This window comes from Rhipicephalus microplus, chromosome 4 (assembly GCF_043290135.1).
Source record: "Rhipicephalus microplus isolate Deutch F79 chromosome 4, USDA_Rmic, whole genome shotgun sequence".
Taxonomy (NCBI): domain Eukaryota; kingdom Metazoa; phylum Arthropoda; class Arachnida; order Ixodida; family Ixodidae; genus Rhipicephalus; species Rhipicephalus microplus.
The window spans coordinates 97,521,637-97,537,626 of record NC_134703.1 but is presented as its reverse complement, the minus strand read 5'-3'; the positions used below and the strand labels follow the sequence as shown (position 1 = coordinate 97,537,626).

General features: G+C 46.8%; 1 protein-coding gene across 6 annotated transcripts in view; it reads left to right on the top strand.

The window, feature by feature from the left end:
* The window catches only part of LOC142813963 (uncharacterized), a 37,388-nt gene that overhangs the window by 20,584 nt on the left and 814 nt on the right, over nucleotides 1–15,990 (top strand). Inside the window, exons 6-11 of one of the 6 annotated variants that reach the window (XM_075891923.1) lie at nucleotides 298–318; nucleotides 6,589–6,687; nucleotides 7,439–7,531; nucleotides 9,478–9,516; nucleotides 12,178–12,204; nucleotides 15,114–15,173. In XM_075891923.1, coding sequence (XP_075748038.1) covers nucleotides 298–318; nucleotides 6,589–6,687; nucleotides 7,439–7,531; nucleotides 9,478–9,516; nucleotides 12,178–12,204; nucleotides 15,114–15,173 — 339 coding nt within the window. Of the gene's footprint in view, nucleotides 1–297; nucleotides 319–6,588; nucleotides 6,688–7,438; nucleotides 7,532–9,477; nucleotides 9,517–12,177; nucleotides 12,205–15,113; nucleotides 15,178–15,990 lie in introns of all 6 variants that reach the window. The other 5 variants (XM_075891921.1, XM_075891922.1, XM_075891919.1 and 2 more) reach the window with 5 other exon arrangements.

Genomic DNA, 15,990 nt, shown 5'->3' with positions numbered 1-15,990 from the left:
ATACTTCCCGTAGTCCCATAGTTCATGCTATTGTTCTCCATTGTCCCTTCAAGATAACTTGTATCTTTGTTCCTCAGTGTATTTTGGGTATTTGGTGAAACTTCTTAATGTTGCCGCATGAGAAACACCTATACACTCCGCGCCAAATCATGTTTTAACAAAAAATCTCGTCTAGCATATATTGAGGCAGCTATTTTGAAAAAAAGAAGGCGGGGGGGGGGGATTCAATCAATCCTACGTGCATAAACGTACTGTATTAACTTCATTGTTTTGTTTTTCGTTCTTTCTGTTTTGCAGTGGTTCCAGTTCTGACGTAAGGTGAGAGATGTGACGCTTCGTTCCTCGCGTTGCGTACTAGCGACCGTTAAACCCTAATCACATGTACCCGTTGCGGCGCGTCAGCACTTGGCTTTTTGGCGGGGCGCTCTCTCCCTAGAGAGAGAGAGAGGGCACGCAACTTCACTTAGTCATAGATTTACTGTATATGCTACCTTTAGGTAGCAGAGTTGCACTACTGTTTTTCCGGCACCACTCGCTGGGCCTTTGACGATGTCAGCAACGCTATTGGTCGAGTGTAACCACGTGGTCATAGGCGGTTCATTTGCCCTGCGGAGAAGCCAACACTGCCCAGATGATGCCGGCAATGCCGATGCTTCGCATATTTCGGGCAGCTCAGGCGCGGTTCACATAGGCGGCTGCTGTTATTCTCGCCGCGATTCTTCGGTACTATATCCGTACTGCAGCCATGTTGCCTGTTGGTTTCGAGAAATGTGGTAGGAAGTGCATTCTGTGTTTAATTATCCTACGTACAGCCATGTCATTAGACGTGGCTGCAGCGGCTGTCGCTATCTAAACATTAGTCTTCAGAGAAAGGAATAAACGCTTGATTTCTTTTTGTCTATCTCCGGCACTGCAACACTTGCTCTGTTTTTATTGAGCACACATGCAGTGAATACGTTATACATGAAAAGTTGGTCCGCGTGTGTCAGCTGCATACGTGCGAATTGTTCTGACGGGTGAACTTATAGGGAATATATAGGGAATTTATCCCTATATTTTAGCGTGACGCTAAAAATATAGGGATAAATTAAGCAATAGTATTATTTGAATCGGCAAAGTGTTGCAGCTATCACGTGAATTTAATGCAGCTATCAAACCTTAAGCGAAACGAATGTTGGGCGCGAAAGGAATATTCGATGCGACAGGGCTGTTGAACAACTACTCACTTCAGCTGTCGTGAGCTGCGATTGTAATACAAGTGTAACACGGGTGCCGCATGGCCACTATCAATCGCTATCAAGACTATAAAACTACAGCTGGCTTCCTCACACAGTTATTGGGGAACTCCGGTGCATTTTCGACCATATTGAGATAATGCTGTTTTCAAATAGTATTGGCAGTCCTTCAAAAGCTAGGGTGGTTCAGTTTGCCCAGGCACTAGTCAATAAATTTAATTTAGCAATAAACGATGTATTAAAACAGAAACAGAGAGCTGTTCTATCATCGATGGTTTGTATCGGATGACATCACGAGAATCCATCACCCATGACGTCACTAGATCCGCTACACCCCGCCGCGGCTGGCCAGGGTGTAAACACAGCTCACGTGCTCCGTGTGACGCGCGAAAATCAAGCTAGTGGTATCATCCGACGCAGAATCAAGCTGTGCCAGCTCGTCTGAACTTACCAGTGAGAAGGTCAGCGATGATTGCAGCTACTATCTGAGCGCAGAAATATCGCTTTTTGATTTCGACCCACCGGCGCGTGAAGTATCTGACATGACCCGAATCGATTTCCTCGTTGCTAAATAAAGTAAGACCCGACGTCAACGACGACTAACAGCCAGTATGCAGCTTACAAAACTGGACTGTCTATGCTCTGTTAATGTTGGCGAAAGAGGAAGCAGGTCGTTCGCTGACGGCATCCCACCGCTGCCACCAGTTGTTAGGGATTGGGGTCTACCCGGTCTCTTGTAGTAGCGTGGTGTAACCGGGTGGAGGAAACGAACGCTGACAAGAGGATACGGAAAACAAACAGGTTTATGTCATTATTTACACATATTTACAGAAAAGAAGGGATTAGTGGTTTCACAAACCACGAGCGTGGTGGTTGAACGTTACATAGTTCAGAGCGACGTCCAGCACTCTGCCGCGTCGTTTTATGCCCTGTCGGGCTCCTCCTCTTCGAGTCGAACACCAATCACGCACACACAGTTGAGGGGGGGGGGGGGGGGCGAGCATGCACGGTCCACGTGAACACTGCACTGTGGTGGCGCCAGCAGGGCTCTTTCTCGTCGTGTGTGTGCCTTTAGTCGAGAGCTCCCACGATCCTTGCCGCATACTTCAAAGGGTCCGCCGATTTTGTTCGCTCAATTAGCGGGGTGATTTGTGGTGGCAGTTGGTCTCCTCCAGGAAGGTGCTGTCTTTGTTGGCCTCTCTCTAATGGTTAACGGCGTCTTGGCGACACGACGTCTCGTCCTCCGGCTAGCACGTACAATGCCTGACGAGCATAGGCAGTCGGCCGGTCGGCTTGGTGATTGGGGATCAAAAGGGAGCGCCGCTCCTCTGTCAGCTCCGGCGCCGGCCACGCCAGCCCTCCTGTTGCCCGATGAGTCGCCGAGTCCATTAGTCACCGCTTTCAAATCCTTGACAGCGTCTGGCAGACTGGGCGCCGAAGGGATTGAGAGACGAATCTCCAGGCCAAACCTAACAGCTCGCGCTGTCGTCGCCTCGTAGAAGAAAGCGCGCGCTGCATCTGCGTGCTGATAAAGGCGCGGTTTTTGGAGAAGAGGAGGCCCTTACGTCACATACAGAGGGTGGTCCGCGTTTACAAGTGTGGTGCTAGAATCAGCTACCAATCTGAAGATTTCTTTTCTTTAAACTAAATGACTTATAGTTGCATAATTTGGCACATAACTCCGCGGTATCGTCAAGAACGCATGTTCAAAGTGACGAAAAGATTTCATCTCTAACTCTGTCGATCGCGATAAAAAGTTTTAAAGTAACTCCATATTTCTAAATGGCAAAACAACGGAAAGGAAGAAGCTAATGTGTGACCAACTATCATATACATCTCACTGGTTCAACGAGCCGGCGCACTTTATTTCATTATTACTGCAATAGAAATTATATAGACAATCTCGGCTGGGTTGTGCTGTCGGCGTCACTCACCGTATATGAATACGTATCTATATGAAAAATTCAAAATAGAGAAAATCCAGAAAAAGGCTCTGGCGTGCGGTATCGAACTTGGGTCGTCTGAATCGTGAGTGTGAGGGGTTAACCACTGAGCCACCGAAAAAACCATTCTTAAACGTTTAAACGGCAAGCTATCTATATCTACCACTTAGCTCTGCTGGCGAGCATCTCGGGGGAAGGGGGGAGGGTGAACTATCGTGTTTTCAGCATTACCAGCAAGATGGTGCAATGAACGCGCCTAGCAACATCGTCACGACGTGGTGGCCGCGCTGTCATCTCTCACGCGCACTTTGCTCCGCAAAGAACAGGGGGTCGACGCCCACTCGCGCGCCCTTATCTCGTGGTAGGGAGGATGGTACGTCTAGGCTGGCGTTCGGCTTTTACCGGAACGATTCTGTTTTAGTTACCGGGCGCACAAAGGTCACTGCAACCGTTGCACAGTCTACGTTTGCAAAAGAAGCTAGCTTTTAAGACACACCGAAGTAATAACTGAGACGCTTATTCGTGCTCGTTTGTACCTGAAAGTACATTTCGTTCGTCATTTGTGCGTGAAAAACGTGGGGCACGTTTCCATCTGCTAGCGATCCTGCACGTGACCTTCCAATTTTTACCATCGCGTTCATTGCTATACGCCTTTGCGGCAAATCTGTGACTTTTAGATGCGGAAGCATCTTATACTCGCGCCTTGTAGTGCGCCGTCCGCGCCGTCCGCACCGCCTTAGTTGAGCTAATTCATTACGTCTGATACAATAATCACTCGTTCTCTGCTACTGCAATATTCACGCGTTCATCAAGTATAAGGTTATTTGTTGCACTTCAAAAGCATACATGTGTCCGAGTTAAAACGGTCAAAGCTTCACATTAAATGCACTAGGAAGGTAAAGTATTGGTACGGAAACCAGTAACACAAACATGAGCTTGTATGGTAAAGTTAGCTATTTGAAACCTACGCGAGCGTCGGTGCACACTGAACCATGCCTGTGTATTCAGGCATGTGTCGGTGCACACTGAACCATGCCTGTGTATTCAGGCATGTGGGACGGCTTTAAGCTCTCCCCTAGTAGAGTACCCTGTGCTCTAAATCGTTACCCCCTTTTTCTAACCCCCCCCTGTCTAACTCTGTTACCAGCCACTAAACTGTTTTAGCGGGACGGCTCAGTGCTCTCCCATAGTTGAGTACGAAGTACTCAAAATCGTTCAACATATTAGATGCGGAAGCATCTTATACTCGCGCCTTGTAGTGCGCCGTCCACGCCGTCCGCACCGCTTCTCGAACATTCGACAGCTGACGCGCGCGCATGCGCCGTCGCCCACCATCTGTGCCGCGCGCGCTTCTCCTTCGAGAACATTCGACAGCTGACAGCGCATGCGCCGTCGCGCCGTCGCCATCTGTGCCGCGCGCGCGCTTCTCCTTCGAGAACATTCGACAGCTGACAGCGCATGCACCGTCGCGCTGTATATATACTCAAGGTCGGCGCTCGCTCGCTCAGTTGCCGCTCGTCCGTTGGTTCGTCGCAATAAATAAAACACCGCCCATTCGCATACGTGCCGTACGTGTTCACTCATTTAACACCCCATTTCACAACCACGTTAACCAATTTAGCCATCGACCCAAGTAAGTCGCAATTTAACACCCGTTAACCAATTACATGCTTCCGCATCCTCCTCAGTGTTCCCCCGAGGGAAGCTGCGGGCAATTTTTTTTTACGTACCAAGAACGTACGCATAAAATAGTGGCTTGTATAGGCGTGATCGGATGAACTCAGTTTTCCTCGTACCTTCTTTGAAAATAGAAAAATAAAGCAAAAAGAAACAACGCTGATTCTCTTAAGCGTGAGCGCTGCTCCTATGCGGGTGGTGAGTGGTTTTCCCGCCAGAGAATTGAACCCAAGATGGCTTACCTTGGCGCAAATCTGCTACCTAACGCTAGCAATATAGTAACTCTACGTAGCCACCCGCCCTCTCACTCCATGGCAAGAGAGCCCGGCGCCAAGCCAAAAAGCCACGCACCGACGCGCTGCAACGCGTACATGTGGTCAGGCATCTAAGCGCTAAACACACGTATACGCGTTGCAGCGTGCGAGAGTTCTCCAACGCGTACCTCCGACAGTCTGCGCATGCGCAGCCTTTCCCTATGGAGAGAGGAAGGGCCCACAGCTTGGTGCATACCCGCACCGCCGAGTCTACAAGCCATGCGCTGACACGCATGTTGTTAAGCGTACTTATGGTTAGGGCTGAAGTGTGCTGCTAGTTTGTTACACGCGCTGCGCAGTGTTCAATGTAATCGCGAATCGAAGCAGCGTCCATAGTACAGGAACAAAAAGAGCGCAGAGACAGAAATGCGAGCTAGCTGTCGCGTCATGAGCGCACTTTTTGACTAGCTCAACGGGATTATTCCAAGTGCTTCTAGGGTGCTCTTGGGTTTCCTTTTTGCTGAAGTATCGACGCTGATGCGAATACGTTTGAGAGATCCGTTTTAGAGGTGCACATGAGGTTCTTTTTTTTCCTAACTGAAGTGAATGACTCACGGGAAGCTTTATTATGTACAACTATCAAGTCCAATGCAGCGTAGGCATTGCGCGAAAGTACGCGCAGTAATTGGTAACGGAATCAACACTCGAAGAAATCGTTTTTTCAACCCCCCCCCCCTTCGTTAGACCTGACATGCCGTGTATACATATGAATCTCTTTTAGTAATGATTGATTGATTGATATGCGGAATTTAACGTCTCAAAACCACCATATGATTAGGAGACACGTGGAGGACTCCGGAAGTTTGGACCACCTGGGGTTCTTTAATGTGCATCCAAATCCGAGCAAATGGGCCTACAACATTTCCACCTCCATCGGAAATGCAGCTGCCACAGCCGGGATTCGATCCCGCGACCTGCGGGTCAGCAGCCGAGTACCATAGCCACTATCTCTTTTTCACCCATTACCTATTCACCTATTAAAAGATAAAATCTCTTTGAATAGGAGAACTGTGTTGTGAGATCATGGTATTCTCGTCGGAGACTCGTGAGACGTCCGAGAGAGAATCTTACGTGACAAGCCAGTGCTCGCTGCCAACAGTATTTCACGTATACCCTCTTTTTTTTCTCTTGAAGGGAAATAGAAGACAGATTTAAGTGGCATATGATCGCACATATGAGCATTGTGACACCTTGAATATGTGAGACATAACGCGTGGGGTCTGCCTTCTTTTCTTTGTCTTGGTTCATCAAGTTTCGTTGTGCTAAGCGTTGCTCTCAGCCTTCTAATGCAGAAACTGGGATCTGAACACTCGCGTTAACGTTCTCTGTTGTGAATGTGTGCGACGCATGTTTGTGCCTGTGTACTGTTTTGCGAGCGGGAATGCTCGTCTTCATAAGAACCTCCCAACTGTGACCTAGCGAAGCTCCAGCCCCGTCTCAGTCACCGGAGTCCAGCCCCGAAGCCCGCGGACCGTCAATGCCTCAGCACCTAAAGTCCAGCCTAAGGCCGCACGAAAGGTGAGCGCCATTACAATGTCGAGATGTACATACCATGCACTCAACCCCCACGTGAACATTTAAATTATGATTAGGCGGTCATGTCCCCGAAGTAGCGAAAGACACTCACGCACGCACAAACACACACACACACACACACACACATCCGGCACGTAGGCGGCGAAGCTGTGAATTAAAGTGGCATCTAAGCACAGACAAAAGTGTAGTCTTGTAGTCATTACAGTGCCTATATACGTGGGCAGCAAATATGTACTCGCTTTTTTTTCACGATAATGTGTCATAAATGTGAAAGCCTTTGCGGCCTTCAGCTAACTGGGTGCGTGAACGTACGAGTCTCTTCAAATGTGTCTGTAGTTTGTGTTCCCGTCTCACCACCTTGTTCGCACGTTCACAAGCGGCTGACATCTCTCAATATACTCGTAAATGTGACACGTTACTGTATATAAATATGTGCCTTGATTATTGGCTTTGATATTCGAGTATGGGTGTCAAGGCTCATTTCCCATTAAAGTTCCCTCTCGGACTGCTTCGTATGGCATGTCTGATGATGTACCTTTCCTTGTCTCAAAAATATTAGGCGAGCCTTATTCGTGACTCGGAACAATAAATGATTTTTAAGTCTCTTCTAATACCCAGTGCCCGCTGCAACGCTAAAAAATACTTACTGAAAAATAACAAATGTGTGAAAGGATTGTGCGCTAATTGCACACCTGAAAAGATCTTTTTTTTTTCATTTCTTTTTGTGACACAGTCAGGAGATTGTGTACGTACTTTCGAATCCAGGCCAGCAGGAGTCAGCTTCGAAAAGGATAGTGAAGAACTCAAACGTAGAAAAAAGCAAAACGTAAGTACGAAGTTAAGCGCACCTCATCTTCGTAACTGTCCAGGTACTTCGGCATTTGTCCCTCATCATCTCGTGCCACACACACAAAAAAAATAACAAAGCTGATGAATGCTTCCCGATTCGACCGCACGCGCACATCCACAAATCTGCGCCGGCGGTGTAACGTTGAAATGTCGACTTCAGTGTTTATTTCAATGTATTTTTATGCTCAAACGAACAATTTTCCTGAAGCAATGCTAGGGATAAAATAACGTAATGATGACATTTGGGAAACCTTGCGTTTATTTATAGCTTGATTGCTTTAAGTGACGATGCCACTAGGCTAATTCCATTTTCCGTTGTAGTTCATTTTCAAGTTATCGAAAGATAGAAACAATCTAAAGTTACGAACTAAAAAACATACCATGCACTACTCACAAAGGGATAAGAGACAGCTTGTCGCTGTAGACGTGCATCGTCGTCTTACTAGTTTTATTTTTACAGCTAATAAAACCAACTAAGGGGTATGACTTTCACTTAGCAGTGAAATAAATTTAAGTGGACGAGAAATTGCTCCCAGATCTTTTGGTAGCATCCGAACCCGCAACCTCTGAATTACGTGCCCGAGGCACTTATGTAGGACACACTAGGGGGGTGGGGGTGCTCTCCGGTCTACTTTTCTCAAGGGTAATTGTGCACGTTATACTTGAAAGTGCCAGCGCCACCCGTAACCCAGACTGTGAGTGTCCTATATACTCGGCGTCTCGTATTATCCCAAGTCCGCGGTTTCATCCCTCAGTTAGGTCTAATTTAATTACTTCGCACGTGTGGCCGCTCGACGTCTCGACGTACTTCGTGTTTCTGCAGACAGACAGCGTCACGCTTCGTCCTCGAGCAAGCGTTATGGTCGACGTCGCATGCTGTAATCTGGGTGATTGCGAAGTGGTGGCTGAAACTAACTTAGAGTTCCTATCTGAAACAAAACATTTGTGTAGCCAGAAGTGTCATACAGCTTCGTGGTGTCGTACAGCTTCGATCGCAGTTGCTTGTTACCAACTTTAGCAACGAGCATCGAAACGTCACCACTTCGATCACTTTTGCCCACGAAGTTGCTTAGGTGAGAAACTGTTTCACGTCGGAAGCAGTAGACACCGCAGACACGTCAATGAGTAATATCGACATCGATCATCATCTGTCCACCGATAACCATGACGGCGTTGCGAGCGCTCTTGTTCGAGTTCAAGTCTCTGCTTCGCAAGGTCCTCAAAGATTCGCCAGACATCTATCATGTGGCACAGAATCACCACGTACGAGGAGGCTCTTGGCCTCAACCCACCACGTGCATGTGGCAATAATTACTAAGAGTCGTTTTTCGTCATTTCGAAACCACTAAGGATTCTTCGCGTGAAGGACTTAAATTCTTCTATTTGACAGAACCGCATAACTCCGCAACTTACAATGTTTACTAAACTTAACTTTCCTAGTTACTGCCCAAGCTGATGTCATTGGTCATCTCAAGGTACCTGAGGCTACATACAGAAGTGATTCTGATGGCATCGAACAAAAATCGTGTTTCTCCGATTTTCGAGTGTTTAAAATACGTTACTTGAAACATCTGGTTACTTCAAACACGCACAAATACAAAGCACGAGCTTACAACACCCCCCCCCCCCGAAAAAAAAACAAATTCTGACTACACAATTGCAACCTTTTATCATAAAAAGTTTTAAGTGGAGCGTATTCCTCGGTTTCGAAAGCATGCATGAGCATTGCTGACAAGACGGCAGAACACTATTCCAAAGCATTTCGCTGGGTCTTTTTTTTTTCTTCTTGAAGTGCTTGTAATGTTTCTATCATCAGTGTATAACAACTCTATCAAAATCGAGTATTTTAAAGATATATCAAAGGTACTTTCATTCATCACTTAAAGTTCTCTCTCTCTTTCCCACTCTTTTCTTTTCATGCAGGAAAAAAAAGAGACAACCATGCCAGGTCCACGGCACTCAGTAAGTGTGCCCGATGATAGCTATTTTTGAAGTAAAACTGTATTTTGAAATTTCAACTTGCAATTTGATTAAGTACATTGATTAAGAATGGAAGTTTTATCTCAACAAACATAGTTCTTGTTTTCACAACAAAACAGTTAGAACAGAACAGAAACATAGTTGTCGAAGTAGCGGTGTTTTAAAAACCAAGCAACCCAGCAAAAAAAAGTGTTTACATTCCCACATCCGTGTAATGAAACAAGCAGCGTAATAAAACAATAGAAAGCGCGTGGCTTTTTAATAACCGCTCGTGTATTCAGACTGATGTATAAGTTAACGTTTTCTTTTATTGCGATAACAATTATATGGACACTTTCGGTTGGATTTTGCCGCCGGCATCGCGGCGACGGTGTCGCGGTAACTCACCGCATATTGTAAGGTGTAGGAAGTTGATGATAGCATGTCACCACTGCCACCAGTTGTTAAGGGCTCGAGGAGGTCGATGGTATGTACGGCGGGTATCTCTTTACGGTAGCAGGCTCCCCACCATCGTCCGCATAGCCGATCTTCGCCAGTGAGGAGACGCGTTCGTAAGGGAAATAGAACGAAGGTTTATTTACAATATTGAAGAAAGATAGAAACTGTACAGGGATCCTGAAGATCCCGCAATATGTACAACAGAGATTCAGTTCATGATTCCGCTCACGATTCAGCTCGGGATTTCACTCATGATTCAGCCCTATTTACAAAATGTTTTCGGCTTTTATAGCCCGCCGTCTCCTTACACGGAGGTCCGAAGGAGGCGATCACCACTCTTGCAACAAAGCAGGGGACGAAGTCTATGTAGTTTACCCATCAGAAAGGATGCAGATATTGTACCACTCGGCTGGGCGAAATGGTCCAATAGTAACAGGAACGCAGCACACAAAGACGCACTCGGCCCACGCCTTGAAGGCACCGCAGGGCGAGGAGGTACAGTCCGGAGAGGGAAAGTTGAGCTCCTCCGGGGAGATGGCCGCTAACCCGAACGTCAGCAGCGGTCCATGCTGCTTTCAGCTTCAGGCAGTCCAAACGCTGGATCCCGGTGAACGGCTTCTTCGACGCGTTCCCACGCTTCCGGGCTGTCGGTGCGTTGAGATGGCCTCGCGTAGATGACAAAGGCCAAGTCAGGAGGTCGACTTAATAAGACCCGCCACAGTGGCGCCGTTCCCCCCGCTATTCGAATCCGTTCAACAAAAGGCTTGCCTCGCGAAGCTTCCGTTGAGACCCGACTGCTTCCTGGAGCATCTACAGGACAGCATCTTGCAGGCTGGGCGCCGATGGGGTTGAAAGCCTCCCTAGTAGACCAGCTTACGCGCAATGGCGTCTGTCCAGACGAATTGCCGGGCCAAACGCAAATATATATATATATATATATATATATATATATAGAGAGAGAGAGAGAGAGAGAGACGGGCATCTCGGGGGGAACTATCCTGTTTTCAGCATTTTCAGCATTACCGGCAAGATGGTGCAATGAGCGCGCGTCGCCACGTCGAAACGACGGGGCGACGTGTGCTCTCATCTCACACGCGTATTTTGCCCATTGAAGAGGACGGGGTGTGGACGCTCGCACGCACGCCCTTATTTCGTGGTGGGGAGCATCATGCGTCTTGGCTGGGCGCACAAAGGTTACTTCAATCGTTGCACAGTCTTAGTTTGTGAAAAGGGAGAACGTTTCAGACACAGCGAAGTTACAACTAAAACGCTTATTCGCGTTCATCTGTACCTGTGAGTACGTTTCGTGCGTCATTTGTGCGTGAGAAACGCGGGGCACAATTCGATCTGCTTGGCATTCTGCGCGTGACCTTCCAATTTGTTGCTATAGCTTTCATTGCTTTCACTTTGTGACAAAGCTGTGGCTTTTTTTTTCAAAAGGTTTGGTGTATAGTAGTCAAATGACTAGTAGGGTGAAGGATTCTGTCAAATATTCACAACCACTGAAAGGCGCCCTGCAACACTTTTGGAGCATGGTCTAAAGCACTCCCAGTCAGTAGTAAAGGCTCCTGAGAACACGCAAGGCAAGGATTTTAGCGCAGCACGGGCTCTGTAATTTACAACGGATTACCAAAACGAGCTATAAATTGTTCCTTCTACCTTCTACAAAAGATGCCGTGTACTGAAATCACTGCGCCATGTACCCGAAATTCCACGGCTGTTGGCTGATTTCAGCTTCGGGAACCACGTAGGTACCATAGCCACCGAGAAATGCCGCCACATGCGGGCGTGCTCGCACGATCACGCCGTAAGCAAGTGGCGCACTCCACAAAAAAAAAAGTGCCCAAGGTCATAACGCACGCTGCCGTGTAAACACATGTTATTGGAGGCCCGTGTTATCCCTTTTCCTGCGCAACTTTTAGCGCGCTCAGCAGCACAAAAGGCCAGATAAAGCGCTTGAAACGCACGACGAATCCTTGTAACTCCGCTCGTCCTTGACTGATTTCAAAAATTTAGGTAATAAGCTTTATTAATGAAACCATTAAAAGATTACCTTGAAAGTGTTGCAAGGCCCCTTTAAGCAACCCTATATGTATTTCGCTTCTACCGATGTACCTCATCAAGTTTATTAATTATTAATGTATGCATAGTGCCTTTTTTGTGTGTACACGGCTAACAATATTATTCGAAAATCTTCTCTTTCAGGCGACGGCCGTCGCATCACCGCAAAACGTAAACATCTTTGTCATCATTACATAGGTTAAAATATGCCATATGTCGCACACGGTGAAGTTCTAGAAAAACAGGAGGAACTTTCAGTTAACCTGTAAGGGCTAATTCTATGGGAAAGCTCTTCTCGGTGTGAGGTCCGTATGTTCAGATTTAGATGCACGTTGAAGAACACCAGGGGGTCGAAATTTCCGGAGCCCTCCACTACACCATTTATAATAATCATACGGTGGTTTGGGGATGTCAAAACCCGCCCCGCCGTGGTGGTCTAGTGGCTAAGGTACTCGGCTGCTGACCCGCAGGTTGCGGGTTCGAATCCCGGCTGCGGCGGCTGCATTTCGGGTGGAGGCGGAAATGTGCTCAGATTTGCGTGCACGTCAAAGAACCCCAGGTGGTCGAAATTTCCGGAGCCCTCCACTACGGCGTCTCTCATAATCATAAGGTGGTTTTGGGACGTTAAACCCCACATATCAATCAATAGGGATGTTAAAACCCAACAATTACTATTATTGTTACTCAAAATCTTGCTTGATCTAGCTCATTCTTGCCGCATATCGAGTTCACAATGGTGTCTTTACGGCGATAAAAGTACTGAATAAATAAAGAAATAATTAAATAAACGCGCCATTTCAATCGGCTGATGTATAGCCTCGTAACTAAACTACCGCTAGAGGTACGCAAGTCGTCGAATCCTTTCTCTGCAAGATTTCAAAGTAAAGTGAACCAGCATAATTGAATATTAATATTCTCGACGTAAAAAATGTGCATAATTATGTGCACACGAAATCATCGCCGACGTTCCTCATTTAGGTGAGGGATGGTATGTCGAGGAAAGTACTTGTATACGCAATTGTTCGAAAAATGGCAGCATATCCACGGAGTGAATGATGGAGAGTGAGCGAAGCATCCGTCCGTCCATTCGTTCTTGCTTCCGTCCGTCCGTCCATGCGTCCGTCTGTGTGACCGTCCGTGCGTCCATTCGCCCGTCAGTGCGTCCGTCCCTACGTTTGTCCATGCATCAGCCCCTGCATCCGCCCCTGCGTCCATCCGTCGGTGCAGCCATCCGTGAGTCCGTCCATGCATCTGTCTGTGTGTCCGTTCGTCCATCTATTCAACACTCTAAGTACCACCATCTCGCATCTTTTCCTCATATATTCCGCATATGCACCGCCATCCAGCGGACATTCCAAGGACTAAACGAGAGGTGGCACACGCACACTTTCTTACGGCTTGCGCTTCGTGTCTACTTCCCACCTTTAACCACCTCGAGGTCATGGTATATACTAGTTCACTGTATTCGTGGCACTGTGGCCCAACGCTCGCTAAACCTTTCTAAAACCAAGGAGGTTATGCCCAGCGAGTATAACGTAGCAACCCTTTCTTGTCAGATAGTGCTCAATGTACATGCCAATGGCTGCTAAGGGGATTGAGAGACAGGAGAATTTGGCTTTTAGTTAACGCGCACGCTGTGAATTTCTTATTGTTCAACAATGCACAGAAGAAATCTCTCACCGGCACCACGTTGGAGGTCAAAATGTAAGACTGGTTTCACACTACGACTACTACTACGACTACGAGAGACGAACGAGTGCCTCTATAAGGAGCCTGGCCTCTAAAAATAATCGTGCAATCGTTCGTACACTGCTGTCTAAACTGTTTCCGAGTGTTCAAACAGGCCCAAAATGAAATGGTGAAATAGAAATGAGCCATGATGCTCATCGAAAAAATCAAATTACTCTGGAATCGAACATTTACCCCTCAATACCGACTCTAGTTAGGCCACCCACACTTTAATTGCGATACAGGTATAAGGTTTTCTGACAACACAATAGTCTGAAAAAAAAAGTGACAACATACACAACCCTAACAAACTATTTCTTTTTAACGGCGGAGCTGTTTAAACTTGAGTTCCAGCCATGGCCGGTGACCGCTTAAACTCAGCACAGCAGTGCAGAGTGACGTGGGAGCGTAGCACAACCTTGTGTAGAAAGAGACGGGAAAGAGATGTGAGGGAAAGAAAAGGGGAGGGAAGCGTGAAGCGTAGCATAGAAGTGCCTAGAAGAGTACATAGAAATGCCTAGAATAGAACACAGTAATAGTGCATAGAAATCTATAGAATAGAATAGGAATGCGAGGAGGAGGAGCGGCAAAGGAGTAGGCCGCCAGCTTCGCTATTTCTTCGAGAATTTTATTGAGGTTGTTTTCCATAGAGTTGGTGAAAATTCCCAACACTGATCAGACCCGTAGCCATGGGCAAGTAGGAGGCCTAACGAAACAAAGTATATAAGCACTATAACATTTTTTTACATGAAAAGACAGCATCAAATTTAATCATCATATCATATTATCATGTGGAGTCTCCAAAGTTCTCCAACTATCAGTGCTAACTGGCCCAGTTTCTTTTCCCCAACTCCACCTAAAAGAGAACTTTGCCTTTGAAGGAAAAAACTCGTATTATTTCTGGTATTAGGGTGCCTACGTTACCGACTTTGTGTTGAGCCTTTAATGTGGCCCAAGAAGCGGCGATAGTGCGTTTGTGTGTGTGTGTGTGTGTGTGTGTGTGTGTGTGTGTGTGTGTGTGTGTGTGTGTGTGTGTGTGTGTGTGTGTGTGTGTGTGTGTGTGTGTGTGTGTGTGTGTGTGTGTGTGTGTGTGTGTGTGTGTGTGTGTGTGTGTGTGTGTGTGTGTGTGTGTGTGTGTGTGTGTGTGTGTGTGTGTGTGTGTGTGTGTGTGTGTGTGTGTGTGTGTGTGTGTGCGCAAGTGCGAAACAAGAAGAACGTATACACGTATTGTACATGCTATTCGGCGTTCATGCCTACTATATTGTCACGCTATGTACACTAAACGATTACATACCAAACATACCCAACCAAACCACAAGCCTATAACGTGCCTGCTCGTTCTGTTTTCGCAGCCGAAAAGAAAAAGCCGATAGGCCATCCACCGACAGCGACGAGGAATGCAACTTGGCTACGTGAGTACGTCGCGTCATAACGAATTTGCAGAACTTTCAACGCAGTGTGGTTCCACACACAAAGTGTCTTCTCTAGTATAAAGAGATACGTGGTGTTCCGAACTTCCACCTGAAATCGGATAGCTTGTAGTTCAAGACTTTTTATGATTTAAAATGAAAATGATAAACATACACAGTGATCAGGGCACTTTTTTATTGTGTACAGTAATCTGGTATACGCAAAAAAGTGAAAAATACAAGGTTACTGTAACGGCAGTGTCGACATCTTGTGACACTTCATGCAACCACAGGCATGAACATGTTAGCTTACGCTTAATGTTTTTGAGATGAAAATGAATAAAACGGTTACTCATTTGTAATATTGTCACTGCGCAGTTTTTGCACCAGATGTACAATGCACAATGTTTCTGCAATAACAAATTTGTGGTTGTCTGTTTCACTATAGCCGCGCTAGATGGCACCACCTATTCAGCTGGTCGGGGGCTGATATATGCCTTAAGTTTCTATGTTCCAGGCTATTCTAGCTTTGGAAATCTGGCTGAAACCATGTAATCGCTATAAGTGCTCGCACTGTGGCTTATTTCAACTCGACGGCTAGAGTATCCGCAGTGCGGATACGGTGACTTCTTGCGAAGGTGGACCTTACAAGGCGGCCGATCCATGCTGTCCGAGATTTCGCGCGTTTGTGTCATGCTATTTGTATAGTGGCTAGCCACTATAGTATTTGCGCTTAAAACTTAAAAGTTAACGTGGTGGCTCTGGCCAGCCTCGGCTTTGCTCGCCGTGAAGGTAACATGATGCGCCAGCATATGCGCCG